We start from the raw sequence: 23,340 nt of genomic DNA, 5'->3' as shown, positions 1-23,340 counted from the left end.
AGAACACCCTGCCCCACTTCACTTTTGTCCTGGCAAGAAAACCCCAGTGTCTTCAAAACCACAGTTTCTGAGAGTCACCATCAGTTTGGGGACATTTAGCCCAGGACACTGGGTTAAAAGTGAAGACCTGGCAGATGTCCTGGGGATTTGTTCCTGATTGACAGGTTTCCTAATTAAAACCAAAATAAAATAAATAAAACCCCAAAACCCAGATAACAAACAAAAAAACACCGAAGGACTAAATACTGCTGAGCTCTACCAGACCCTGGGTGAGGTGGTTAGAAAAAAAAAAAGAAAGAAAGAAAGAAAGAAAAGAAAAGAAGGAAATCAACGTATTCCTGGGCACTATGTAGGTGGCGGCTGCTGGTGGCCGAGCTGTCACCTCCGTGAGACCGTGTACAGGCAATGCTGCCTCAGAATTCAGTTCAGTCCCAGAGAATGTGCTGAGAATGTGGCTTGATGGGAACTGGAATTTGGGTTTTTGTTTGTTTGGGGTAGATCTGGCTTTTTGTTTTGCGAGATGGTGAGTGGCATACGCTCTGGGATTTGTTAACGCACTGGACATGAAATTAGAAGACAGGGCTGTGGGAGCTGGTGAGGACAGAGGTGGGGGACTGGAAGGCTGTGACGGGGGTCCCCATCTCCTCTGCTTCAGTTCTGGGCCAAACATTCCAAGGTCAACCCCTAGAGACCCAGACCTGAGTGTGTGTTGAACGTCTCCTCTCTGTTTTAGGGCTTCTTGGCTCGGGAACAGCTTCAGAGGATTGGCTAGACGCCCGCCACACCCTATACCCCAGACCCACAAACCCACCTCTGGAGTGAACTTTCCCTGGGAAGCTCCCTTGGTGGGAGCGCCTAGCTTCCTCTCCGCCTCCCCTCGCGAACCCCACCCTCTGGGCCACCCAAGCCGCAAGGTGCAGGGGAGGGGGGAGGGTTTATTCCCAGGTGGCCTCTTGGTGCATCACTCCCGCCCCCAGGATTGGGAGAGTGAGCTTGGGATAGGAGGACGGTTAAATGATACCAGGGCTGGGCAGGGCACAGGGCCGCCTGGCGGCTCACCTGGGGCCAGGCCCACAGCGCGGAGGGGCTGTGGGCATGGTCAGTACGGGTGTCCTGGGTCTTTGGGTCTCTTCAGTTGCACCTTCAGCCTCTTCATACCGATCTGAAAGCCGTTCATGGCCTGGATGGCCGCCTGCGCGCTGGCGGGGTGGTCAAAGCTCACGAATCCTGAAGGGACAAAGTGACTGGAGTTGATGAGGGGCAGTGGTCCCTAGGGATGGGGACCTTACTTCCACCCCATCCAGTCCACTAAACTTCCTATGTGATATAGGGCCACAGTCTTGTTTTCTTCCTATAACACTGATGTGGTACTGAGGAATTTCCTAGAATCTTATACACACCAGGCAGGCACTGTACCCTGACCACGCCCCCATCCCCTCACTAGGGATTCTGGGCGGGGCTCCAGCCCGACCAAGTCCCCAGCCCCTCACTGGGGATTCCAGGCAGGTCCACTCACCGAAACACTTGCTCTGGTTGGTAGCCCGATCCATAAACACCTTGGAGGAGATGATATTGCCGAAGGGGAGGAACATCTGCGTCAGCTCCATGTCTCCAAACTCCTGGGGGAGGTGGTAGATAAACAGGTTACAGCCTTCGGGACCTGTAGGTGGGGGAGAGAAAGACATAAAGCCCCCAAGGAGAGGAGGTGGACCCCCCCTGGGTTGGGGTCCAGTCCTTGTCTCTGGCTGTGGATGCAGTGGGGGGCTTCTTGAGACACCCCCCCGATAGAATGGTGGGGAGCAGAGGTGAACCTGGAGAGTCTTGATCCCTCCCATATGCCATTCACCCAGCCAGTGCTCACTACAGACCAAACCCAGATCACTTCTCCTTCCCCACCCTGAACCCTACAAGTAAGGGTCTCCACCTCCCAGACTGACTCCCAAAATTCCATGTCATGCCCTGCAGCCTCCGCCTCCAGGCCAGGTCAGTGGAGGCAGGTGGTGGGGCGATGGGGGAAGCTGGAAGGCTTCAGCAGTGACCCTGTGGGCCTTGTGCTGTCGAAGACACCCCTGACAACATTTCAAAGCCTGGAGGCCAAGATGGTGGCACACGCATGTCAGTCATCCGGAGACTTGGGAGGCTGAGGCAGGAGGATTGCTGTGTTTATGAGTCTAGTGTGAGTTAGACAGTGAGACCTAGTCTCAAATACACCCACAAACATACACGTGTGCACACACACACGTGGAGGGAGGGAGGGAGGGAGGGAGGGAGGGAGAGAGAGAGAGAGAGAGAGAGAGAGAGAGAATTCAGACGATGGAGGCAGGGCTGTAGCTGAGAGGTATAGAGGTTGTCTGTCTGTCTGTCTAATTTTAGCTGGCGCATGTGCCACAGTGCCTGTGTGGAGGTCAGAGGACAACCTACATAAGCCTCCTCCATGTGGGCTCTGGGGACCAAACTACTCAGGGTCTTGATGGCTAGCATTTATCCTGCTGAGCCATCCTGGCCTGGAGTTGAAGGAGGAAGTTCCCAGCAATGAGATAAAAATGTCCTCCTGGTGGCTTTAGCCACACAGTGTCTGGGAGACAAGATGTGGCCCACAGTGGAACAGTCCAGGGACATCGGTTACCCCTCAAAGGCCAGAACTAGGCTCCAAGCCCAGCTCCTCCATGCCAGGAGTGAGGATGGGTCCTTCCTCTCCAGCACACGTGCCACAGGGCTGGCCTGCTGCTTCACCTCTCCCCAGCCCCTCCTGCTCCACAGGCAGTGGGTAAAGGAGGGGACACCAGGAGCTTCTTAATGCCCCCTGGCCTACACAGGCGGGGACAGGACACCTGAGCAGCGGATAGGGAAACTGAGGCACTGGCCACGTGCCCAGCCAGAAGATGATGAGAGTGGCTCTAGGTTGCAGGACACTGGACTCCTGCTTCCTCCCGCATGCCCTCCACAGGCCGCGCTTCACTGGGAAGGCCTCAGTTTACCCAAGATACCTCCATGGACTCCGGATTCCTGCTTCCTCCCGCACGCCCTCCATAGGCTTGGCTTCACTTGGAAGGCCTCAGTTTACCCAAGATGCCTCCTCACACAAACGCGCACCAAAAATGGGGTTTCCTTGCTTGTCCATAGGGGATGGGAACCGCAAGGGCCGCTGTTCCATGGAGGGGCGAGGTCAGCGGTGCAGGTGAGGGCGGGGCTGGCAGGGGTCGCCTCACCTTCACGCTGCTGCTGCAGGAGGTGCGGAGGCTGCGGGACGCCGTGCGCCACTGGCGCGATGGCCGCGGTGGGGTACATGGCTGCAGAGAGCAGAGGCAGAGGGCGGGGCTGAGTGAAGGGTCCAGGGCAGAGGGCAGAGCTGAATGAAGGGCGGAGCCACGGTAGAGGGCGGGGCTGAGTGAGGGGTCCAGGTGGGGGCGGGGCTTAGTGAGGGGCGGAGCAGGGTAGAGGGCGGAGCTGATGTAAAGGGTGGGTCCAGGCAGAGAGCCCGGGTTGCATTGAGTGGTGGGGCCAGGTTAGAGGGAATTGCGGGGTTGAAGGTGCAGGACCCGGGGCTGAGGGGTGAGTTGGGAGGGTGTATAGTGAGGGTGGAGGCATGACTGAGGGACAGCATTTAGACCTGAAGGGTGGGAACGTGGATGGGGTAGGGCAGGAATGTGGGAAAGGCTGGTTGGGGCCAGAACCGGGCCAGTGCACAGCCAGAACTGGGGCGGGGGGCAGGGTGTGTGTGTTTACTGGGACAAGCAGGGCAGGGCCAGAGCAGAGGCTGCACGAGGTTCAGGGCTGGGGTATGGCCGAATAAAGGTAGAACTATAGGCAGAGCCATAGCAGCAAAAAAAAAAAAAAAAAAAACAAGGAATGAGGCCACAGTCAGAGGGACTAGTCCATGGCTGAGCATGGGCCCTGCCCCTTGCTCGATGTCCCTGCCCCGCGCTGCCTCTGCCCTTCATCCTGGCTCCTCATCAGCTGGGGCCCTGCACCTCCGCCTCCTTGTGCCCTGAGCCCACTCCTCAGGCCCTAGCTCTGCCCCCATGTCCTGGTCCCTGGGGGTAGGGACTAGAGCTAAAGACAGACAGGGGTGGGGGTCATGATGGAGAACAGGGCCATGACTCACCCTAGTGGGTGGGGCTCATGGGCGAGGCACTGGTGGGCTTATGTCTCAAGAGGTGGGATCAGATTCACAGTTGGGTGGGACAGGACTATATCCAGAGAACAGCCAGATGCAGCCCTGGCTTTGGGGAGGTGGTCAGGCCCTGACTCAGAGAGAGCACCAGGCTTAAGGGACCTGTGCACAATTCTTAGGGGACCCACAGAGGGGTAGAGAGACCGAGCGAAGGACAAGGGCCTCAGGCAGGGTGTGAGACCCTGAGGTGAGTGGTCACAGTTGGCATAGGCTTGACGGGGACTGTCTGCCACAGGTCAAGGCGGGGCTGCATCTACCTGTGTACTGCTGGACTCCGGAGAAGGCAGGATGTAGGGTCTCTGCCACAGTGGGGCTCTGAGCTGTGGGGCAGAGGAGGAACTGAGTCCTGACATCCACAACCACTCCGTTTCCCTTCTGTGTTAACCCTCTACTGGCAAGCCAGGGAAACAGGTGTATATGAGCTTGCCCAGGGCCCCCGGAGAGCAAATGACAGAATCTGTGTGCCCATCACCCCTCAGCACCAAGGAAAACCCCTCACGAGAGTCATCCCCTATACCCTATCCCCTGCCCAGACCACCCCAACCTGTGGGGACCCCCAAAGTCCCATAGTGCACCCAGTTCCTGGTTTGGGTCATTAGCATTGCAGCTCAGCCCACCTTGCCCCATTTCTACAATGTCCAGAATCTTAGCTGACTACAGAAGAATTAATTCAGGTGCAGCGGCCCCAGTTGTCACCTCAGCACTGGGAGGTGGAGGCAAGAGGACCGCCCTTAGTCGCTAAGGAGCGACTCTGAGACCAGCCTGAGCTACAGAGGGAGTCTAGGTGCTGCCTGGGTTTCACGGGGAAATTGAAAGCCAGCTTGGACTACATCTCAGCAAACAAGGAGAGACAGGAGCCTAATACTAGTCAAATGCCCCTTGCCCCCACACCCACCCACCCCCAGCTTTGGACTTCAGCTGTCCCGTTTTCCAGTTAGGGAAACTGGCTAGATTGCTGACATGGAGTTTGAACCCAGAGCTGGCTTGGTACATGGTTCTCATGTAGCCTCCTTCTCGGCCTCTTCCTGTTCCCTTACCTGTCTAGATGCCTCTTGTCCTGCCCTGCCCTGAATGTCATGCGGTGGGGACCTCGGTGTGTCCCCCAGTTGCTGTGCCCACTCCAGGCACTGCAAGTTACCTGGGTAGGGAACGAGGCCATTGGCATAGACGGTCTCCAGGGCAGGGTGGCTCCCAGGGAAGGGCAGGACACCTGGGAAGCCATTGGGAATGGGTGCCACCAGGCCAGGAACAGCGGCAGTGCCTAGCAGTGGGGGTGAGTGCAGTCCTGAGGAGGGAGAAAGGGTCAGATATGGGGTGGAGGGTGCTGCCTGCCTGTCCCGAGGCCTCTGGGAAGCTGCTCTCACCGGAGGTGGGGGTGATGGGCGTGGCAGGCAGACCGTTAAGGCTGACGGCGCCAATCTGCTGGATGTGGCAGGGAGGAAAGGCTACGCCGGGGCTCAGGTAGCTGCCGGAGGTGGACAGCACTGTGGTCTGCTGCTGCATGAGCTGGGGAAGAGATGGTGTGAGTGGGACCGGCCCCACCGCAGCTCAGGAGTGGGGAAGGACCCCGCTGGGTGCACAGCTCGAGCTGGGCTCGGGGAAAGTCGGCCACAGCGAGAGGGTTCAGTAAGCTTTAGCAGCTGGCCTGGGAAAAGGCCAAGACTCCGGGCTCAGAAATGGAGGCTGATACTTGGGTCGAAGTTCATTCTGGGATTGGGGATCAGCCAGGCATTAGGACTGAGGTTGGAATCAGGGCTCAGTCTCGGTTCCGGGCTAAATTAGAAACTGAGGCTCAGTTATGGATCAGGATTTAGCCTGGAATCCCGGATTGGTCTAGGGTATGGGACCTGGATCAGCATAGGATCCTGGCTTGGCCTTGACTAAGAACTCTGTTTAGAAACAGAACTCCAATATTTAGATACAGATTAAGGCCAGATCTGTCCAGGAACAAGGCAAGTAGACCCTGAGGCTCAGCCTGGGATCAGCCTTGAGGATTACCCAGAGCTGGACCAAATGCAGATTTAGGGATGGTGGGATCCAGGCTCCAGCCATTTGGGTCAAACTGAGTGGAGACATTAGCCTTCTTCCCACAGTTGGGGTACATCTGGGATTAGGGGGTCAGTCAGGGTGGCTGTGTTTAGAGCTGTCTGTCAAGACCTAGGCTTTCAGCTTGGGACTGCGGCTCAGTTCACCCTGCTGGGTGTGAGGCTCAGCCCCGCCCAGGACCAGATTCCGGGTTGGATGGGATGAGTGACAGGGAGTGGCTGAGTCCCAGACTCTGTGCCCACATGCGGGGATCACTCACAGCCTGGGCGTAGGCACTGTAGGGGCTGAAGGGCAGGGTGAGGGATGGAGTCAGGATGCCCAGCTGGCCAACCATCTGCTGCATGCGCCTCAGAGTCCGCTCTTTGTCCGTGTCTGCGAACTTGACCACCAGGCTGGATGAGGCTCCCTGTAAAGACAGCGTGCAGTGTTGGGGTAGAACAGGGGCACCCCGTGGATGAGAGTGGAGATGTCAGCCGTGACTTAATCCACAACCAGAAGAGCCAGGACCACACGAGATGTGCATAGGCCTCTCCTCCTGGGCCTGGTAGTGCAGTGACGTGGCCATAGCCACAGTGAGGTGGCCATAGCCACGGTGAGGTGGCCATAGCCACGGTGAGGTGGAGCCGGCAGGTCCAGGGTTCACGTATGGGACAGCGGTGTGTTGGGGGTCCTAGCTGTAACTATATCCGGTCAGAGAGGGACAGTGGAGGAGTTTGGGGCGGCGTACCATACAGCCCACACTTGGGACCAGCTGAGGTTCCCCATCGCCAGGGGCCATGAAGGCTGATGGTTCATGTTCCTAAACTAAGTCAGGAACTGGGGCTCAGTGGGGTCTCAGGGATCAGTATATGAAGAACTGGGGGCCAGGATCCAGAGTTTAATCCAGGACCAGTGTCCAGCCAGGTCTTTCTTGGTGAGTGGACCCAGATGCTCCTAGCCTTGCTTGTAGACATCCCCTTGGACAGACAACCCGTTCCTGGGCTCTGGTTGTGAAGGAGTCAGCCTGGCGGTGACCTGAACCTGCCCAACCATGTTAGGGACACAGCCGCTGCTGTAAGGCCAGGGATTCAGCTTACCTATAGTGAAGACCCTTGGGAGCCCTCCCTGGGGATAGACCACAGCCATACCTGGGTGGTTCTACACCTGGGACCATGAACACCTGGCCCCCACTTCCCCTTGGCCTAATGGGTCTCCAGCACCCCCACTGTCTCCATACAGTTTCTTCAGAGCAGCCCTCAGCCACCCAGGGGGGACCTGACCTAAGAGAATCTATGAAAATAGCCTAGCAGCCTCTCTCTCTTGGTGCCCACTGTGGGTTTCAACCACCCTAGAATGGAGTCCTTGGTCTCTACACGTTGTCCAGATGCCCCAAAATGCACTGGGACACTGGTTGCACAGCTTTGAGCACAGCCTCTGCCCTCTGTCTGAAGTAGTCTGAGAGGGGGTCACACCACCAACCCTATCCATCGCTCCGGCCACCCAATCTCCTCCGCCCGCCATGGTAGCAAGGGCAGTTCTCACTCACCGGCATGGTCTGGCTGCCATGCAAGGCATGGATGGCCGCCTGCGCCTCTGTGTGGGAAGAAAACTTCACGAAGGCACAGCCTGGGAGGGAGGGAGGTGGAGGTGAGGGACTGAAGGGGTAGAAGGCGGGGAACAAGGGGGAGACAGAGTCCTTGGTTGCTGCTCATGAAAGACAGTAGACAGGAGTCCACACAGACATGGGGAGGGCAGAGAAGGCCCCAACAGACAAGACACACCGTCATCTTTCGGGGACAGAGATGTCGATGTCAGCAGTGGATTTAGACAAACAGGATGTCAGTCATCTGCCTCCACTTATTTACCCATTTTTCACCTATTGTTTCTCCACCCACCCAACCACTAGTGGGTCAGTCTGTCTGCCGTTTTTCCATCCACCAACCCATCCATCTGTCCATCCATCCACCCATCCATCCACCAACCCACTCATCCATCCATCCATCCATCCACCAACCCACCCATCCATCCATCCGTCTATCCATCCATCCATCCATCCATCCATCTATCCATCCATCCGTCCGTCCATATGTCCATCCATCCATCCACCCACCCACCCACCCACCCATCCATCCATCCATCCACCAACCCATCCATCCACCCATCCATCCGTCCATCCATCCGTCCATCCATCCATCCGTCTATCCATCCATCCGTCTATCCATCCATCCATCCATCCATCTACCAACCCATCCATCCGTCCATCCATCCGTCCGTCCGTCTGTCCATCCATCACGTAATCAGAGAATAGGAAGTCAGCTCAGCTGCCAGCTACTGTGTTGAGACCCAGGCAGTCACACACACTTTCAGATGCAGGCTGGGCCCCAGAAGGTCCCATTAGAACAAGTGAGACAAATGTTTGAAGGGTCACCAGCCCTGGTTTCCAGGATGCAGAGGGTGTACTGGAACCTGTGGATCATGGCAGCTGGCCAGACAGACGGACACACACAGTCATGTGGTGGCCACCGAGGCAGATGTACCTCAGCCAGGGTCATACACCATGGATCCAGGGAGGTATCAGTCTGCCAGTCATACAGACGGACAGATAGACACAGGAAGACAGACAGAACTTGAGTCACTCAGGGAGAGAAGTTGAGAAGCCTGGGCCGTAGTCCGGAGGACCAAGCTTCAGGGACACAACAGCACCAACCGAATGGACACATGGATGTTTGCAAGCCACAGTTAAAATACCAAGTGACAGGTACCAGGAAGGCAGGTGGGCGGTACCAAGCTCCTACACAGGGTCCTAAAGACAGCCTTGTGCTCGGCTCCCCTCCCCTCCCCACCCCCACGTCTTTCTGCTCTCCTCCCTCCACTTCAGGACTAGGATATGAAAATGCTCAAGAATGAACATCCTCGGCGCACACTCCATCCCCCTCCAAACCCACCCCACCCGCCCCACCCCTTCCCACAGGCCACGCCCACTCAGGCGGAGCTCTTCCTAAAGTCACACCCACCACGCAAGGGGGAGTCCTCACCGATGCCCCGCCTGCGGGCCCTCCAAGCCCCTCCCCGCCCCGAGGCTCTTCCCCCATCTCCTGCCAGTCACCTTTGCTGCTGCCGTCGGGTCCGCGCAGCACTGTGCACTCGTCGATGACTCCGAAGGGCTGGAAGAGCCTGAGTACGTCTTCCTCCGACTGCTGCTTATTGAGCATGCCCACGAACAGCTTCCGGTCCCCTGTGGGCGGATCCCCGGCCCAAGGCCCCGCTGAGCCCGCGCTAGGCCCGCGGACCCTCAGCCCTGACCCGTGCTGCCCCAGGACCTTTGCTCAGGCCGCCCCGCTGCCAGTCGCTTCCCGTCGCTCGGGGATGAGAGAGCGAGGAAGTAGAGACGTGAGGAGGGGACGTCAGGGAGGAAGAGACGGAAGACTGGGGTACAGTCAGAATCGCGCGAGAGGGGGTCTACTACCTGTCCCCATTGACAGCCAAGACAGACAGAGTGACAAGGACTGGAAATGCTGGGCTTTACCGAGCTCCTACGTATACAGGGCATCCCAACAGCTTTGCCCACACCTCTCCCCACGCCCTAAGTCTGCAGCCCTCGGGCACCCGTGAGGGAACAGGAAAGGTGTGGGGTGTCTGAACTCTGGGGGAGCAGATGGAGCAGGCCGGAGCCTCAACCCTGAGGCTGCAGAGGCCACGGCCTCGGGGAGGTTACTACTACCTCCACGGCTCTCACTGTCCGCCGGCTTCACCTGGATTGGCCGCGCCATCTGTGGAAAGGGAAAACACAGTCAGGGTGGCAGAGGACCGAGTGGGGCGCAGGCACCGGCTGCTCCCCTTTGTCTTGGCACACACCCAAGCAACCAAGCCCAGTGCCGGGGAGCCTTGACCGGTAAACTCTTAGCTAGCGTACAAAACCCAATAATAATTATCCCCCCCACCAGTACTGTCTTTGGAAATGACGGTGTTTCCCCGAGCCCTGTGTGTAGATTTCCCATTGCGATTTCTGTCTCCAAGAAGTCAGTCTGGACTTGGCTGAGTGACTTCCTCCAGTACAGAACATGCTGGAAACGAAGCCACAGCTGCGACCTTCGGTGCTAGAGAGCTTGTTACTCTCTGGACAGAGTCCTCGGGTGCAGCCTGGGATAACTGCTGCTGACTCGCAGGAGGACTCATTCTGAAGGATTTCAATTGCCTTTGCTAGCCCAGAGACCCCCGAACAAATAAAATGATTGAGAGTGTTTGTTACTGCTCAGTAGCCAAGTGGTATCTGGACCCACTGCTCTGGGCTCTTGGGCGTCCCACCCCAGAAAATGGCACTTGATGGTATGGGTCCCCTACCCCTGGACGGAGTCATCCTTCTGACTGGGAGATTCACACGAGTCAGCTCCTAGTCAACGTCAAAACTCAACTCAAAAGTCCCAGCAGTGATCCCTCCTTCCTCAGGGCTCCTCGCTGCCTCCTGTCTCTGCTCTCTCTCCCCAGTAAGGGGGAGTTCAGCATCACCCCACTCTAGGGGTAAGGGAGGAGGGGCCCAAGAAGGCTACCCCTTTACGCACAGCCCTATGACCTCCCGGCTAGGGTGCGCCCACCTCTTTGACAGTTCCGGACCAGCCCAGCGATCCCCGCACCCTCCACATTGGCCTCCTCCCTCAACGCCCTCACCTACACCCACCCTTCCCTCCAGTGCTGGCCCCCCCAAGATGAGAGGCCCTCGCCCTCCTAGTGCACAGCTCCCCTCCCCCATCCCTCTACTCCCCTCCCTCTTTCCTCACCTCTCACCTCTCCCCTTCTCCACCCACCTCGTTCCTCCCCGCCACCCCTCTTCTTACCTTCCCCTCCCCTCCCTGCCACCCCTCTCCACACCCCTTCCCCTCCCGTGCTTCCGACTTCCTCAGGTCCCTTCCCCTTCCAGAATTCTCCTCTCGCCCCCACTTTGGGAGCCCATCTCCTCCCCTAAGACCCTCACAGGGACCCGCACTACCTGCTCTGCTCCCTGCCCCCCAAAACAAACAGATTCCCCCCAACCCCATCCCCTCTGCACCTGGGTACCACACCCCACTCCAGGGTGGGGGGGAGGCGATCTGAACCGGATAGTTCCGCTTCTGGGGTCAGGGCGCACAGAAGGGGTGTGGGGGGGGACGAAGCAGGGGAGGGGTCCCCTAGATCTAGCCTCTCCGCCCCCCACAGCCCCTCCCACACGCCCCCGCCAGCCCTCCCCCTCTGCCATCCTCCCTAGCACCTTGGGCAGATGAAAATGGGGTTGCCATGGCAACGCTGATTCACCCCGCGGAAGCCGGCAGTTGTCGCTGCCATGGAAACCGCCTCTTCGGGGGTGGGGGGGGCCTCCGAGTTCGGATCTCATGGCGCACAAAAGAGATTTAAATATAATCTTTTAGAGACGAGAGGGGGGAGGGGAGAGGACGGGAGGGCAGGGGAGGGGTGTGCCCGGCTCTGTTGCTCCTACCCCATTGCCGACCTTAGTCTCCAGCGCTCCCGGGGTCCCCCCTCCACCCCACAGTGACGGAGAAAGGACCACGGAGCGCTGTCCCTGCCCGCACCACGTGCCTTCGCTGCGCGTCGGAGCTGGGTCTCCCCGCACTCCTGCCTCCCCCATCTGTCCCGCCCAGGTACCCGCCCTCCCCCTGCACCTTCTGCAGCTCCCATCTCCGCCCCTTCCCTGGTCCCTCTTTTTCTTTACATTACCCAACACCATCTCCTGTGAGTAAGATTTGGGGCAACCCAGGGAGGACCTTCACTAGTGTCGCAGAGTGGGACAACACCAGTAGTTGCCCACAACCACGGCGGAAGAAAATCTTTGGTGGGTTTTGAAGCAGTGATAGGAGTTCTGTGGGGGAGACCATGTCTCCTGCTGGAGCGGGTTCTCTCTCGGGACCCATTTCATCTCTGAGCTATGTGTGTTACAGACAGGGAAACCGAAGCCTTCGGACAATCCCAGCCGAACTAGCCGGGGCCCTGCAGGTTTCTCCTGCAGTTGGAAGATTCCAGAACCAGGAGCGAGCACCTCACCTACCCTAAACCCTGCCATGGCATCCTTGCGTCCTGGCTGCAGTTACAGACTCTCACCGCAGGATTCAAGGCCTCCACCAGAGGGACCTCTCCCTCTCCTGCCCCTCTTCAAAACTACCACCTTCCCTAGGGCTCCAGGGGGATGCTGGATCGTCCCCCAATCTGCCACCCTTTGCTAGTCAGATTGACGCCCACAGCATGTACCCTAAGCCCCAGACTGGATGGATGAATCATACTGTAGAATACTACACAGATGAGAAAAAGCGAAAAAGCGCGGGAAGACGCCTTCAGTTGGGAGGAGGAGGCAAGGGGGTTCTGGGAGCCTCCGCCTAGTGGGTGGGTCCTTCACGAATGTGCACAGGCACATGCGTGAACATAGCGGGTCCCCCTGGGTGTCCTGCTTCACTCTTAGCCTGGTTCTTTCCCCGATCCTGGGACTTTTTATGAAGGTTCTAGGCCAGGACCCCAGGTCCCTGTAAGAGTGCACTCTTGGAGAATCCTGCCTACACCCTTGGCAGGGGTGGGGGGGGGGGGCAGAGCATCCAGACCCCTGATTGCCAAGTGAGGCCTCTGCTGAGCATTCTCAAGCAAATGGTCTTTGCTTCTGAGCCTTAGTCTTTCTGTTTGCTGGGCTGACCTGGCTTGTGGGGAAACTGAGGGCTGGAGGTGTGTGGCTGGATACTAACTCCAGATCTCAATGAAGACAGACCCAGAATGTCAAGGCTTGGTGTATCCTGATGCAGTGTGGCTGGGTCCTCCTCCTCTGACAGCTCAGGGCCATGCCTGTCCTTCCACACATCTTTGGGGGTGGGTTTGCTGTAGTGGGAACACATCTACAGGCCTGCACACACTCTAGAATGCCCCCTGGACTCAGATCTAGAACGTTCTAGGTCCTCAGCATCTCACAGGCAGCTGGCCTTCGGTTCAGAACATTCCAGGTCCCCAGGGTCCCACAGGTGGCTGCCATCTGGCCCAGAACATTCCATGTTCCTAGTGTACCAACAGCGACTGGCCTCCTGTCCAGAATGTTCTAGGTCCTCAGCATTCCATGGGCAGCTGGCCTCCTGTCCAGAACATTCTAGGTCCTCAGCATCCCACAGGTGGCTGGCTTCCTGTCCAGAACATTCTAGGTCCTTAATTTCCAAGCATGTCATCTCAGCTGGTCTCAAGTTCCAGAATGTTCCAGATCTGCAGTGTAAAGGCAGCTGGCTCCAGACTAGAATGTTCCATGTCTTCACAGTCCCACACATTATGGCCATGACACATGCATCAATTTCTCAGGTTAAATGTCATCAGCTCAGAACTTCCAAGTTTCAGTGGCAGAAGGCCACCCCTTGCGAGGACCACAGAAGGTGTGGGTCCTGAGGGTGCTGCCAGCCCCGTCCTCGGGGCCACCCAATCTGGCCACAAAGTGCTATTCCTGGTAGTTTTATAGGCACATGGCTGTGTCTGTGGAGTAGGATGTGCCAGACCGAGCCGTGGCGTGTTCTAGAACCAAGCAGTACAGCCACGGGCACTGTGGATGACAAACTTTACCTCCATCGTAAGGCCCGTAAATGCGAAGCTTACGTTGACGTCAGATTCTACGGATGGGAACTCTGTTTAGAACAATTTGGAACAAGACTCCCCTGTGTTCAACCGCGATTCACGGGCTGCACAGTCCACAGGCAGCTGAGAAAACTTCTACCAGGAGCCAGGCACTCAGGAGGCAGAGGCAGGCGGGTCTCTGTGAGTTTAGGCCAGCCTGGGCTACATGTAGCAATCACTGTACACAAACTGAGGAGACACAGCAGTCGGTGTGTGAGGAGTGAGGTCAGAGGAGAAAGACATGGCATCCCCTCCTGGTGCGCCCACCTACTTCATGCTAAAATGCTGGATTTGGGGAATGTTTTTGTAAAAATAAAATCTAGTATTAAATGAATTTCTACCTTTAATTTCTTTTCTTTTTTTTAAAATATTTATTTATTTATTTATTTATTTATTATGTATACAATATTCTGTCTGTGTATATGCCTGCAGGCCAGAAGAGGGCACCAGACCCCACTATAGATGGTTTGTGAGCCACCATGTGGTTGCTGGGAATTGAACTGAGGACCTTTGGAAGAGCAGGCAATAGCTCTTAACCTCTGAGCCATCTCTCCAGCCCTTTTCTTTTCTTTTTTGGCTTTTCGAGATAGGGTTTCTTTGTGTAGCCCTGGCAGTCCTGGAAACTAGCTCTGTAGACCAGGGTGGCCTTGAACTCACAGAGATCCTCCTGCCTCTGCCTCCCGAGTGCTGGGATTAAAGGCATGCACCACCACCACCTGGCTAACATTTTTTGAGAATATTCTCTCTTTCTTCCTGTTCTAAGCAGGGTCTGTCCCTGGGTATTGTGAGTTCACAACTGGGTCGTATCTTTACATGCCAGTGTGACCGCCAAGTGTGCTGTGTGCAGTCACCCCGGGAGGACCAGTCACTCTTGGTGCGATGTGCACTCTTAAGCGGTCAATCAACGAAGCCCATCTGGTTCCATTCTTAGTCAGACACCCCTCATCTTGACACTGAGCCCCTCTGCATCTGTCAAGACATTGCTCCTCTTGGCAGTCTGCTGCTCACAGTGCTTAACCCCTCACGGGCCACACGGCCTTCCTCGTGACCCTCACACCCAGCCAGCCACAGTGCCCGCCACCTGACATCATGGACCAGAAACACCTTGACAGTACACAGTGAATGTGACCATGTTTCGGAAACTCAAGCAGCCTCGGTCCCCTGTGTGAGGAGGAAGATCTATGGACAGACTGACAAGAAGAGGAAAGCCAGGCAGAGAGGCCAGGAGCACCTGCAGGGATGAGTGGGGACAGGGAGGGACCACCAGATCCCCACAGGGGCAGAGGAGGAATGAGACATGGTCAGTTTTGAACAGGGATGGATCCCTATGCCTGGGGGGGTAGTGTGCTCGGCTCTGCTAGGCACCAGGAAGCCATGGTCTCCTCCCCAAAGCAAAGGGCTGGGTGGATGGATGAGAGGATGGATGGGTGGGTGGGTGGAATTGTGTGAAAGGGAATGTCTAGGCCTGAGAACATTATGAATTTCTCAAAGCCTTTTGGGGTACACACGGGAGGAACTGATTCTTCCCTCCACACCCACGTATAGAACCACGTGTGATGTGCACACTGGGAATCCCGCTCCAGGAAGGCAGAGACAAGAGGTCTTGTGGGGGCTCAGTAGCTATCCATTAACTGCCAAGATGCATCTTAGTGTTAAAGAGAGAGGAGGGTGGTTCTAGGTAAATGTGCACATGCACTGCCCTGCACACCCACTCAGCCACGCACTGCCATGCACGCCCACTCACGGACATGCACTCCCATGCACACACACTCGCAACTGCATGAGTATGCACATGTGCTCACAGAAAGAGGGGCTGTACCGGCCCTTGCCCTAGCCTTCCACCTGTTGCAGATGTTCTGCCCATTGCAACATCATCCACCAGGAGTACTTTTCCAGAGCCACACCAATGCCAGTGCATTGCCCTTGAACCCCAGAACTGTGCACTAAACAATCTCTGCTTCATAAAGTTCCCAGCCCCAAGTGTGGTATTAGCGTCCCAGCAAACACCAAATCCACCGTTCCTGTTTCTGGTGGGGAAGAGAGACTCTCGTCTCTCCTTTGTAGCCAGAAAGCCCTGCCTACTCCCTTCCCTCACATCCTCCTCCCCTCTTTCTGCGTCACCCCTCTGCTCGCTCCAGTCACAAGGGGTCTCCTGGATCTTCACCCACTGCGCAGCCCCCACACCAGGCCCTTTGTGCTGGTGCCCATCAGTAAGGCGTATTTCTGACAGGCCTGGTGGGGCCCACACAACCATCACTCCCTGTGATGCACAGAGCTCCGCATACAAGAGGTGCCCAATAGATGCTCACACCTAGGTCCCCTTTTTCTCTCTTCTCTGAGTCCAGAGGCACAGGGACGCCCAGCTCTAGTCCCCACAGCTGAGAGTGTCCCCTCCACTCCACGGAAGACTCCACCCCCTGGCAGGGTCTTCTGCTCGTGCAAAGCAGTCTGGGCTTTGATGGCGGAAGTCCCTGGCGCAGTATGTGAGGAAGGCACAACCTGGTGGGAGGAGATAGGGTGTGAGAGGAGACAGATCCGGACGCCATGGACCCAAAGGCAGGGTTGGGGGCAACCTGGGCACCCAGCATAGTGGAAATTCCCATCAGGGTCAGCCACAACATGGAGTATTACTCAGGCATAAACAGTACTGAGGCTTCAAACACCCCACAGTGGCCTTGGTGTCACCGAGCCAATCGCAAAAGACCAGACCAGCCTGGACTCCTCAAAGGAAATGCTCAGAGCAGAAGAGATCAGACACAGGAAGTGAATTATTCCGTGCTGAGGACCCGGGAGAGAATGGGGAGTTGGAATATTAGGGGATCAGAACTTCAGACTGGGGAGACTTTTGCAGCCTCAGAGCTGGAGAAGTGGAGGCAGGAAGATCCCTGCAGCTCTGGGTTCAGGAGAGTTGTGGGCAGAGCTTTGGAGGTCAGCAGTCAGGCAAGTTCTCCGGGTCAAAGCCAGAAGCCATGACGTGGCCCCCTCTAACCCGCCCATCTTGTTCTGGACAGAGAGCTCACCCCAACAAGTTGAAAACACAAATTAGATGTGGTTGGACTGGAATCCGCAAAAGCCACCATGAAAATGTCACCCCGTTGATGGTTGATGATGAATGATTCACACATGGGGCATGTTCGTTCATGTGGAGAAATAACACACAGCCATGAAAAGGGAAGCTGCGTGTCCTGCCCCAGGGAGGGGGGACACACGAGGAACGTGGCAGGCACTGCCCTGTGTATTTGGTCACTGACATTGATAGACTCATACACAGGAAGGAACATGGTGGGTGCTGGGTGGAGGCAGTGGGAGATGGGGACACATGGCCGGCTGAGCACTCACAGAGGGAGTCCAGCTGGGAACATCACGATGGCTGACCCTGGGTGTATTATTTTAACCGACTATTATTGTTGTTTCTTTCTTTTTTTTTTTTCTTTTTTTTTTTTCTGAGACAGAGTTTCTCTCTGTAGCCTGGAACTCGCTCTGTAGACCAGGCTGGCCTCTAACAGACAGAGATCTGCCTGCCTCTGCCTCCCAAGTGCTGGGATTAAAGGCATGCGCCACCACTGCCTGGTCTCTGTAACAAGTCCACCCGGCAGCCTGGAACTCGCTGCCATCGACCCAGCACCCAGGAGTTCGAGGTCATCCTTGGCTACATAGAGAGACTTGCACATACGTGCATGCATACATACTCGCCTTGCATCAGAAACCCAAAAGGACGAAGAGAAGGAGGGAGGAGCAGGGAAGGGGAGGGAGGAGCAGCCAGAGACCATGGGCCCTGCAGCCGAGGGCCGCTCTCCGCGGTGCTGAAGCGCGTCGGGGACCCCGTGCCCCCACCCCCACCCCGCCGGGTCCCCGTATTCTTTCCCCAGCTTTGAGCCGCACTGGTCCGGCGAGGTGGGGTTCCGGCAAGTTGCCGGCTGAACCCCACACAGGAACAAGTCGTCCCTCTGTATTAGCAAGTTCCTGGGCACTTTGGCCACACTCGTCTAAAGGCCACGCGCATGCGCGGAGGCCGGAGGACAGTCATGAGTGTGGTTCTTCAGGAGTGCTCTCCTTGATTTCCGAGACTGGGCCCACCGATCTGAACTCAGTGCTGGGTCACGGTGTCCGCCCTGGGAGCCAGAGGTCGGTGTTGTTCCCCCCCCCTCTCCGCTAACTAGAAAGAGGCAAGACCCTGAGCGACTGGGCAGACTGAATGAGGAACAAAGCCGGTGTAGAAGAAACAGACAGACACCCGGAGCTGGGAGCCGGGGACGTCTGGGGGACAAGCAGAGAAGCCGCGGAAGTCAGAGCCCTGGGAAGCCATGGAGGGCTTCTCTCTCAATGGTTAACAAATACCTGCCCCCCTAGACCATGAAGGTTGGAGGTGCTGCCATGTTGGCTTGTATCTTGGTGGTGGCCATTGCCTCAACAGAGAACCCCCCCCCAACTCAACCGCTCAGGAGTCATAAACTGCTGGATGCTGTATTACGTGAATCAAGACTCAGAGAGGCACAGTAGCCTCCCCGAGACATGCAGCAAGGCAGAAACGTCTGCCTGTTGAGCTGGAATTGGGGGTGAACAGCTAAGGATTCCCGAGTGCAGAAAATTCCAGGATACGGGAGAGGACTACATTAAATGTTTTTATCGTCAATTTACTATGGGGACCGTAGCGTACCCATGGCGGGCAGAGGGTTCTCCTGGATACCCACAAGGCACTGATGAAGATGGTTATGAGCAACCTGACGGTGCTGGGAACTGAACTCAGGTCCCTGAAGTGAGTGGTGTTCGCTCTGAGTGGCTGAGCCATCTCTGCCAACCACCTATTTGCAAACGGTCTCCTGGTCACTCTGCAGCCAAGGCTAGCCTGACTGATGATCCTCCTGCCTCAGCCTCCTGAGTACTAGGGATCTCAGCTGCTCAGCTGACAACTCACTTCACAGCAAGAACAAAGTCCTGTTGATACCACCTGGCCCCGCCCTGTCACCAAGAAGAGAAGCCTGAGTGGCCCCCACCCACAATCTGAAACACAAGCTCAGCCCCCAGTTCATTCCTCCCTGAATCAGCAAGCACAGGTACCCATGACACAAAACCCCCTCCACTCTTCCAACTTCCTCAGAGTAAAGGCCCAAGTCTACCCTCCAGCCACAGCCCTGCCTGTCCCTCCCTCTGCTTCTCCAATACACAGGTCCCTCCCTTTGCTAGAACTGGATCAGAGGCTGTGGTCAAACCTGGGACATCATTCCTCAGAAAACAAGTGGACCCTTCACCCCGAACCTTCCAGAATCCTATTCTGCCACTTCTTCAGCATATGCATGAACCCCATATTGAGTGCACCTCACTTACCCCAGGGGAAGGTAGGGTGACAATTATTACATTTCCATGAGATCTGAAGACATCATCCACCCACCCATCCATCCACCAATCCATCCACCCATCCATCCATTCATCCATCCACCCATCCACCCATCCATCCATCATCCATCCATCCACCCATCCATCCATCCATCCATCCACCCATCCATCCATCCACCCATCCACCCACCCATCCATCCACCCACCCACCCACCCATCCATCCACCCATCCACCCACCCACCCACTCACCCATCCACCCATCCACCCACCCACCCACTCACCCATCCATCCACCCATCCACCCACCCACCCACTCACCCATCCATCCATCCATCCATCCATCCACCCACCCATCCATCCACCTACCCATACACCCACCGTCATGCATTTTTTCCTAGCAAAGCCAGTTCTTTCTCTCCAGCCTGCATCCTGTCTCTGAGACAAGCCTGATCACTCTAGCACACAGTAGTCTCCTTCCTGAGGAGATTTCCCAGGGCCTTGCACCTCTGGACCTCTGCACATGGTGTTCTCTGCCTCAAGAACACTTTTCCCCATTGGCAAATACCTCTAGCCTGAACACAGGAGCCTAGGCCTTCCGCCCATGGTTTGTTAAAAATCTCACCACCCTATACTCTTTCCCCATGGTTTCCTCTGAGATGTGAGATTCCAAGACATTAGGCAGCTAGGGAAACCGAGGCACACAGCTGGATGGTGCCTCATTTGAAATTGTAGTGTTTCAAGAGAGCGCCTGGTTGTGGCCTAGAGACGACCACTCCTCCCACACCTGTGCCAGACCATGTGTCCCCAGTGCTGCTTGTCACATCCACATCCCCATCCTCCTGCCAGCAACAGCCACTGCTGCTCCCATGGTAACAGCAGGCCAACCGCCTCCCCCCCACCCCACCCCACCCCCGCCCAGCCGCCCTGCAGCATCCCCCCAGAGTGAGCCACTCTAAGGCAAATGCCATCATTAACATGAAAATGCATATGGCATGTAGGGCCAGAGAGACCCCAAAGACAACCTATCCTCTCTTGGAGGTTGGCGGCAGAAGGACCCCAGGTCAGCTCCCAGGTTCTATCTTGAACCCTGGCTGAGGGAGGCCCTCACATGCTGGATGCCTCCAGGGAGGCTCACAGGGTCAATGTGCCCCTATCCCCTTTTCCCTCTCCTCCTGCCCCTTCTGTGACTCTCTGCAGCATTTAGGAACCTAGTCCTCCCTGGAATCCCACCCCTGCTGTTGTGGGCTATCTTGAAAGTGCACCCAGAAACAAAGCCATTGAAATATTTAGAGGAGGTCCCAGGTTCTTGGCTGTGTGCAAGAATTCCCAGTTCCACTCATTCTGCCTCCATTATCCCAAAGCCCAGAAAGGGACAGCCACTGGCTGAGTCACACAGCAGAGGAGCAAAGAGATCCACCTCTCCTGAGTCAGGGTCTCATGTAATCCAGGCTAGTCTTGAACTTGCTATGTAGCTGAGGATAATCTTGAACTCCTGATCCTCCTGCCTGAGTACCCCAAGTTTCCAGCTGACAGGTGTGTGCCACTGTCTCTGGCCTTCAAACATAGAAGACCCTGACCTGTGGGGTCCCGCCTCCTCACTCGGGTGGGGCCTGGCAAGCTGTAGTCCTCCGGTCCCTGCCAACTGAACCCTCCTCGGACCCTCTGCCACCCAAACTCCCACCTCCCAAGCAATGTCCCAAAATATCAAGACTCCCAGATGCCCACATCTCCCAGAAAGAAAATAACTCCAGTCCTCGGGCCTTGCTGCCCCCTGTCTCCTGCCTGAAATTCCCAGCGAAGATGAGGGGCCCCTATTCCAGCACCCGTGTGTTATCCTGAGACCCAGACCTCATCACTGCCCCCCAAGCCCTGATTGGGGTGCCACGTAGGCAGCCTTTGGGTTCCAAACATAAGTTTCTAAAAATGAGTTCTTAAATCGGACCCCAAGCTCTGGGGTCTGGGTCACTGGTGGGAATTAAATCCCCAGTCTCATGTATTTGAGAATGAGGTTGTTGAGAAAAGCGCTGGGGTGTGGAAGGGTTCCCTCCCTTCCCAGGAAGCAGACCAGCCTCAGCCTCAGGCCCGTCTGGAAGCCCCGGACTGTGCATTCGTTCACCGCTCAGTCACTGGTCCGGTCATTCATTCCATAGGTGGGTACAGGCCCATCCGGAAGCTAAGCTCCTTTCTCCTCCCCCACCCCCCGCCCCGTCCAGCTTGAGGATGGAGACCAAGGTCTTGTCCCCCAACACCTGCCCTCAGAGCTGGTCAAAGCCAACCAGTTTCAGACACTGGGGCTTGGGACAGAGCAGAGTGGGGCGACCCTGTCCCCTCCCAGAAGCCTCCAAGGGAGTGGAAGCCAGGTTCTTGAACCACCTGCCGGCGACGCCACCCACGCGCGTCCTCGTCACCCGGGATCTGGGCTCTGCCTAGCGGACCTCACGTTCATTGTCTCGGCCTTAGCTCTGATTCCGCCAGGTTCCACTTGAGCCCAGGGTGGGCGCAGATCAGAAAGATGGCACCACCCAGGGAGAGCTGCCCGGGTCCCTACGTCCCCTGGGCTGCAGCCTCAACCTCCTCGCGCCCCCGTGTCTTTTTAGTTACCGCTCAGCTTGAGGTTCTGGACATGTGTCCGGCTGCAGCCGAGCTGGCCCGGCTTTGTGAGCAGGAATCCGGGTCCCGAAGTGGGAAGTTCCTGTCCCAGCCAGAGAGACCCAGAGCGACTGGGTAGGGGTGGGGGACCGGGAGGCGGGGGTCCACGGAGATTCTGGCACAGGGTTGGACGGGGGAGTGGTGGTGGAGTGAATGGGAGAAATGGGAGGGAGAGGGGGAGAGAGAGGAAGATGCCCGGGGAGAGGAGGGAGATGGAAGGAGATGACGGAGAGCGATGGAGGAGGAGGGAATGGGGAGGAGGGAGGGCGAGGGGGCGGAGGACGGGAGGGGGCAGCTGGATCGAGAACGGCACTCCTAGGACGGAGGAGAGTGCAGGGGAAGGGAAGGGAGTGATGGAATGCTGGGGTGCAGAAGGAGAGGTGTGGGGGAGGGATCGAGAGGGTTCAGGTGCTTGGGAAGGGTGAGGGGACTAAGAAGGGGGTGCAGGTGTAGAAAGAGGGAAACAGAAAGGGCCTCAGAAATGCAGGAGGCAGAGTGCAGGGGCACAGGGACAGGTGCAGGGGTGCAGGGGCAGGTGCGGGGCGAGGGTGCCCACCTTTGTGCACGCCGGTGTGCGGATCCTTGAGCACCGTCAGCTCGTAGATGCGGCCGAACTGCTCGAACAGTGGCTTGAGGTCCTGTTCGTGCAGGTGGCGCGGGATCTGGCCCACGAAGAGCTTGATGGCGTCCAGGTCCTTCATGCCGTCGGGCCGCGCCCCGGGGCGCTCCGGCCCGCTGCCGCCCACCGGCCAGGCCCGGGCAGGAGCTGCGGTGCAGCCGCGTCGCTCGGTCAGCGGCCCCGCCTGCGCGCGACTGCGCCACAGCGCTCCCGCGGCTGCCGCGAGAACTGCAGGGGACGGGCGGGGCCCGGGGTAGGGAAACTGAGGCCCAGAGGCCTTGGAAGTGGGGGGGGGGGGGGTGTAAAAGGGAGTGAAGGGTGAAGGGTGGGAGGGAGCTGCAGGCTGGAATTGCACATCGGAAAGACTGACAGGTCTCCCCGCACTGGTCTTGGAATTCTTAATGTGTCCGTGACCAATAGCCATGAGATCAGTCCCACAGCCAGGTATACAGGGGAGACTGAGGCAGTAGGATCTGGCGTTCCCGGTTAGCCTGGGCTACATGGTAAGAGCCTTGTCAAGACAAAGCGAGCATCCACGGATGGGGAAGGTGGCTCTGCAAACAGCAGGTGAAAAATGAGAGCTAGCCAGTGGCCTGGACACAAAGGCCCAAAGAGGGTCAGGGGGATGACAGCGGAGGAGGGCAGAGAAGCCGAGAGAGAGGCCGTTCAAGGAAAGAAGTGGATGCGCAGGCCGAGTCGTGGGATGACAGGCCTGCACCACCATGTCTGTTCAGCTCATGTTTTTATTTTAAATTGACGTTCCTAGCGCCACAGAGGCCTGTGCCCATGCTGTGTATCCTTAAAATGATATTTGCCAAGCAGTGGTGGCCACGCCTTTAATCCCAGCACTTGGGAGGCAGAGGCAGGGGGATCTCTGTGAGTTCGAGGCCAGCCTGGGCTACAGAGTGAGTTCCGGGACAGC

At 57.1% G+C, this 23,340-nt stretch overlaps 1 protein-coding gene across 1 annotated transcript; it reads right to left on the bottom strand.

Moving 5' to 3' along the window:
* Positions 1-1,099: 1,099 nt before the first annotated feature.
* On the bottom strand, positions 1,100-22,500 carry Celf5 (CUGBP Elav-like family member 5). Its single transcript, XM_038319948.1, is given in 13 exon segments — positions 1,100-1,227; positions 1,517-1,660; positions 3,210-3,290; positions 4,432-4,494; positions 5,313-5,459; positions 5,539-5,680; positions 6,480-6,626; positions 7,746-7,825; positions 9,306-9,434; positions 9,921-9,969; positions 16,226-16,282; positions 16,284-16,315; positions 22,356-22,500. Coding segments are annotated over 13 exon segments (1,344 nt in total).
* Between the last annotated feature and the right edge of the window lie 840 nt (positions 22,501-23,340).

This window comes from Arvicola amphibius, chromosome 1, assembly GCF_903992535.2.
Source record: "Arvicola amphibius chromosome 1, mArvAmp1.2, whole genome shotgun sequence".
NCBI lineage: Eukaryota > Metazoa > Chordata > Mammalia > Rodentia > Cricetidae > Arvicola > Arvicola amphibius.
The sequence above is the reverse complement of the archived record's forward strand: the minus strand, read 5'-3'. Positions and strand labels throughout refer to the sequence as shown.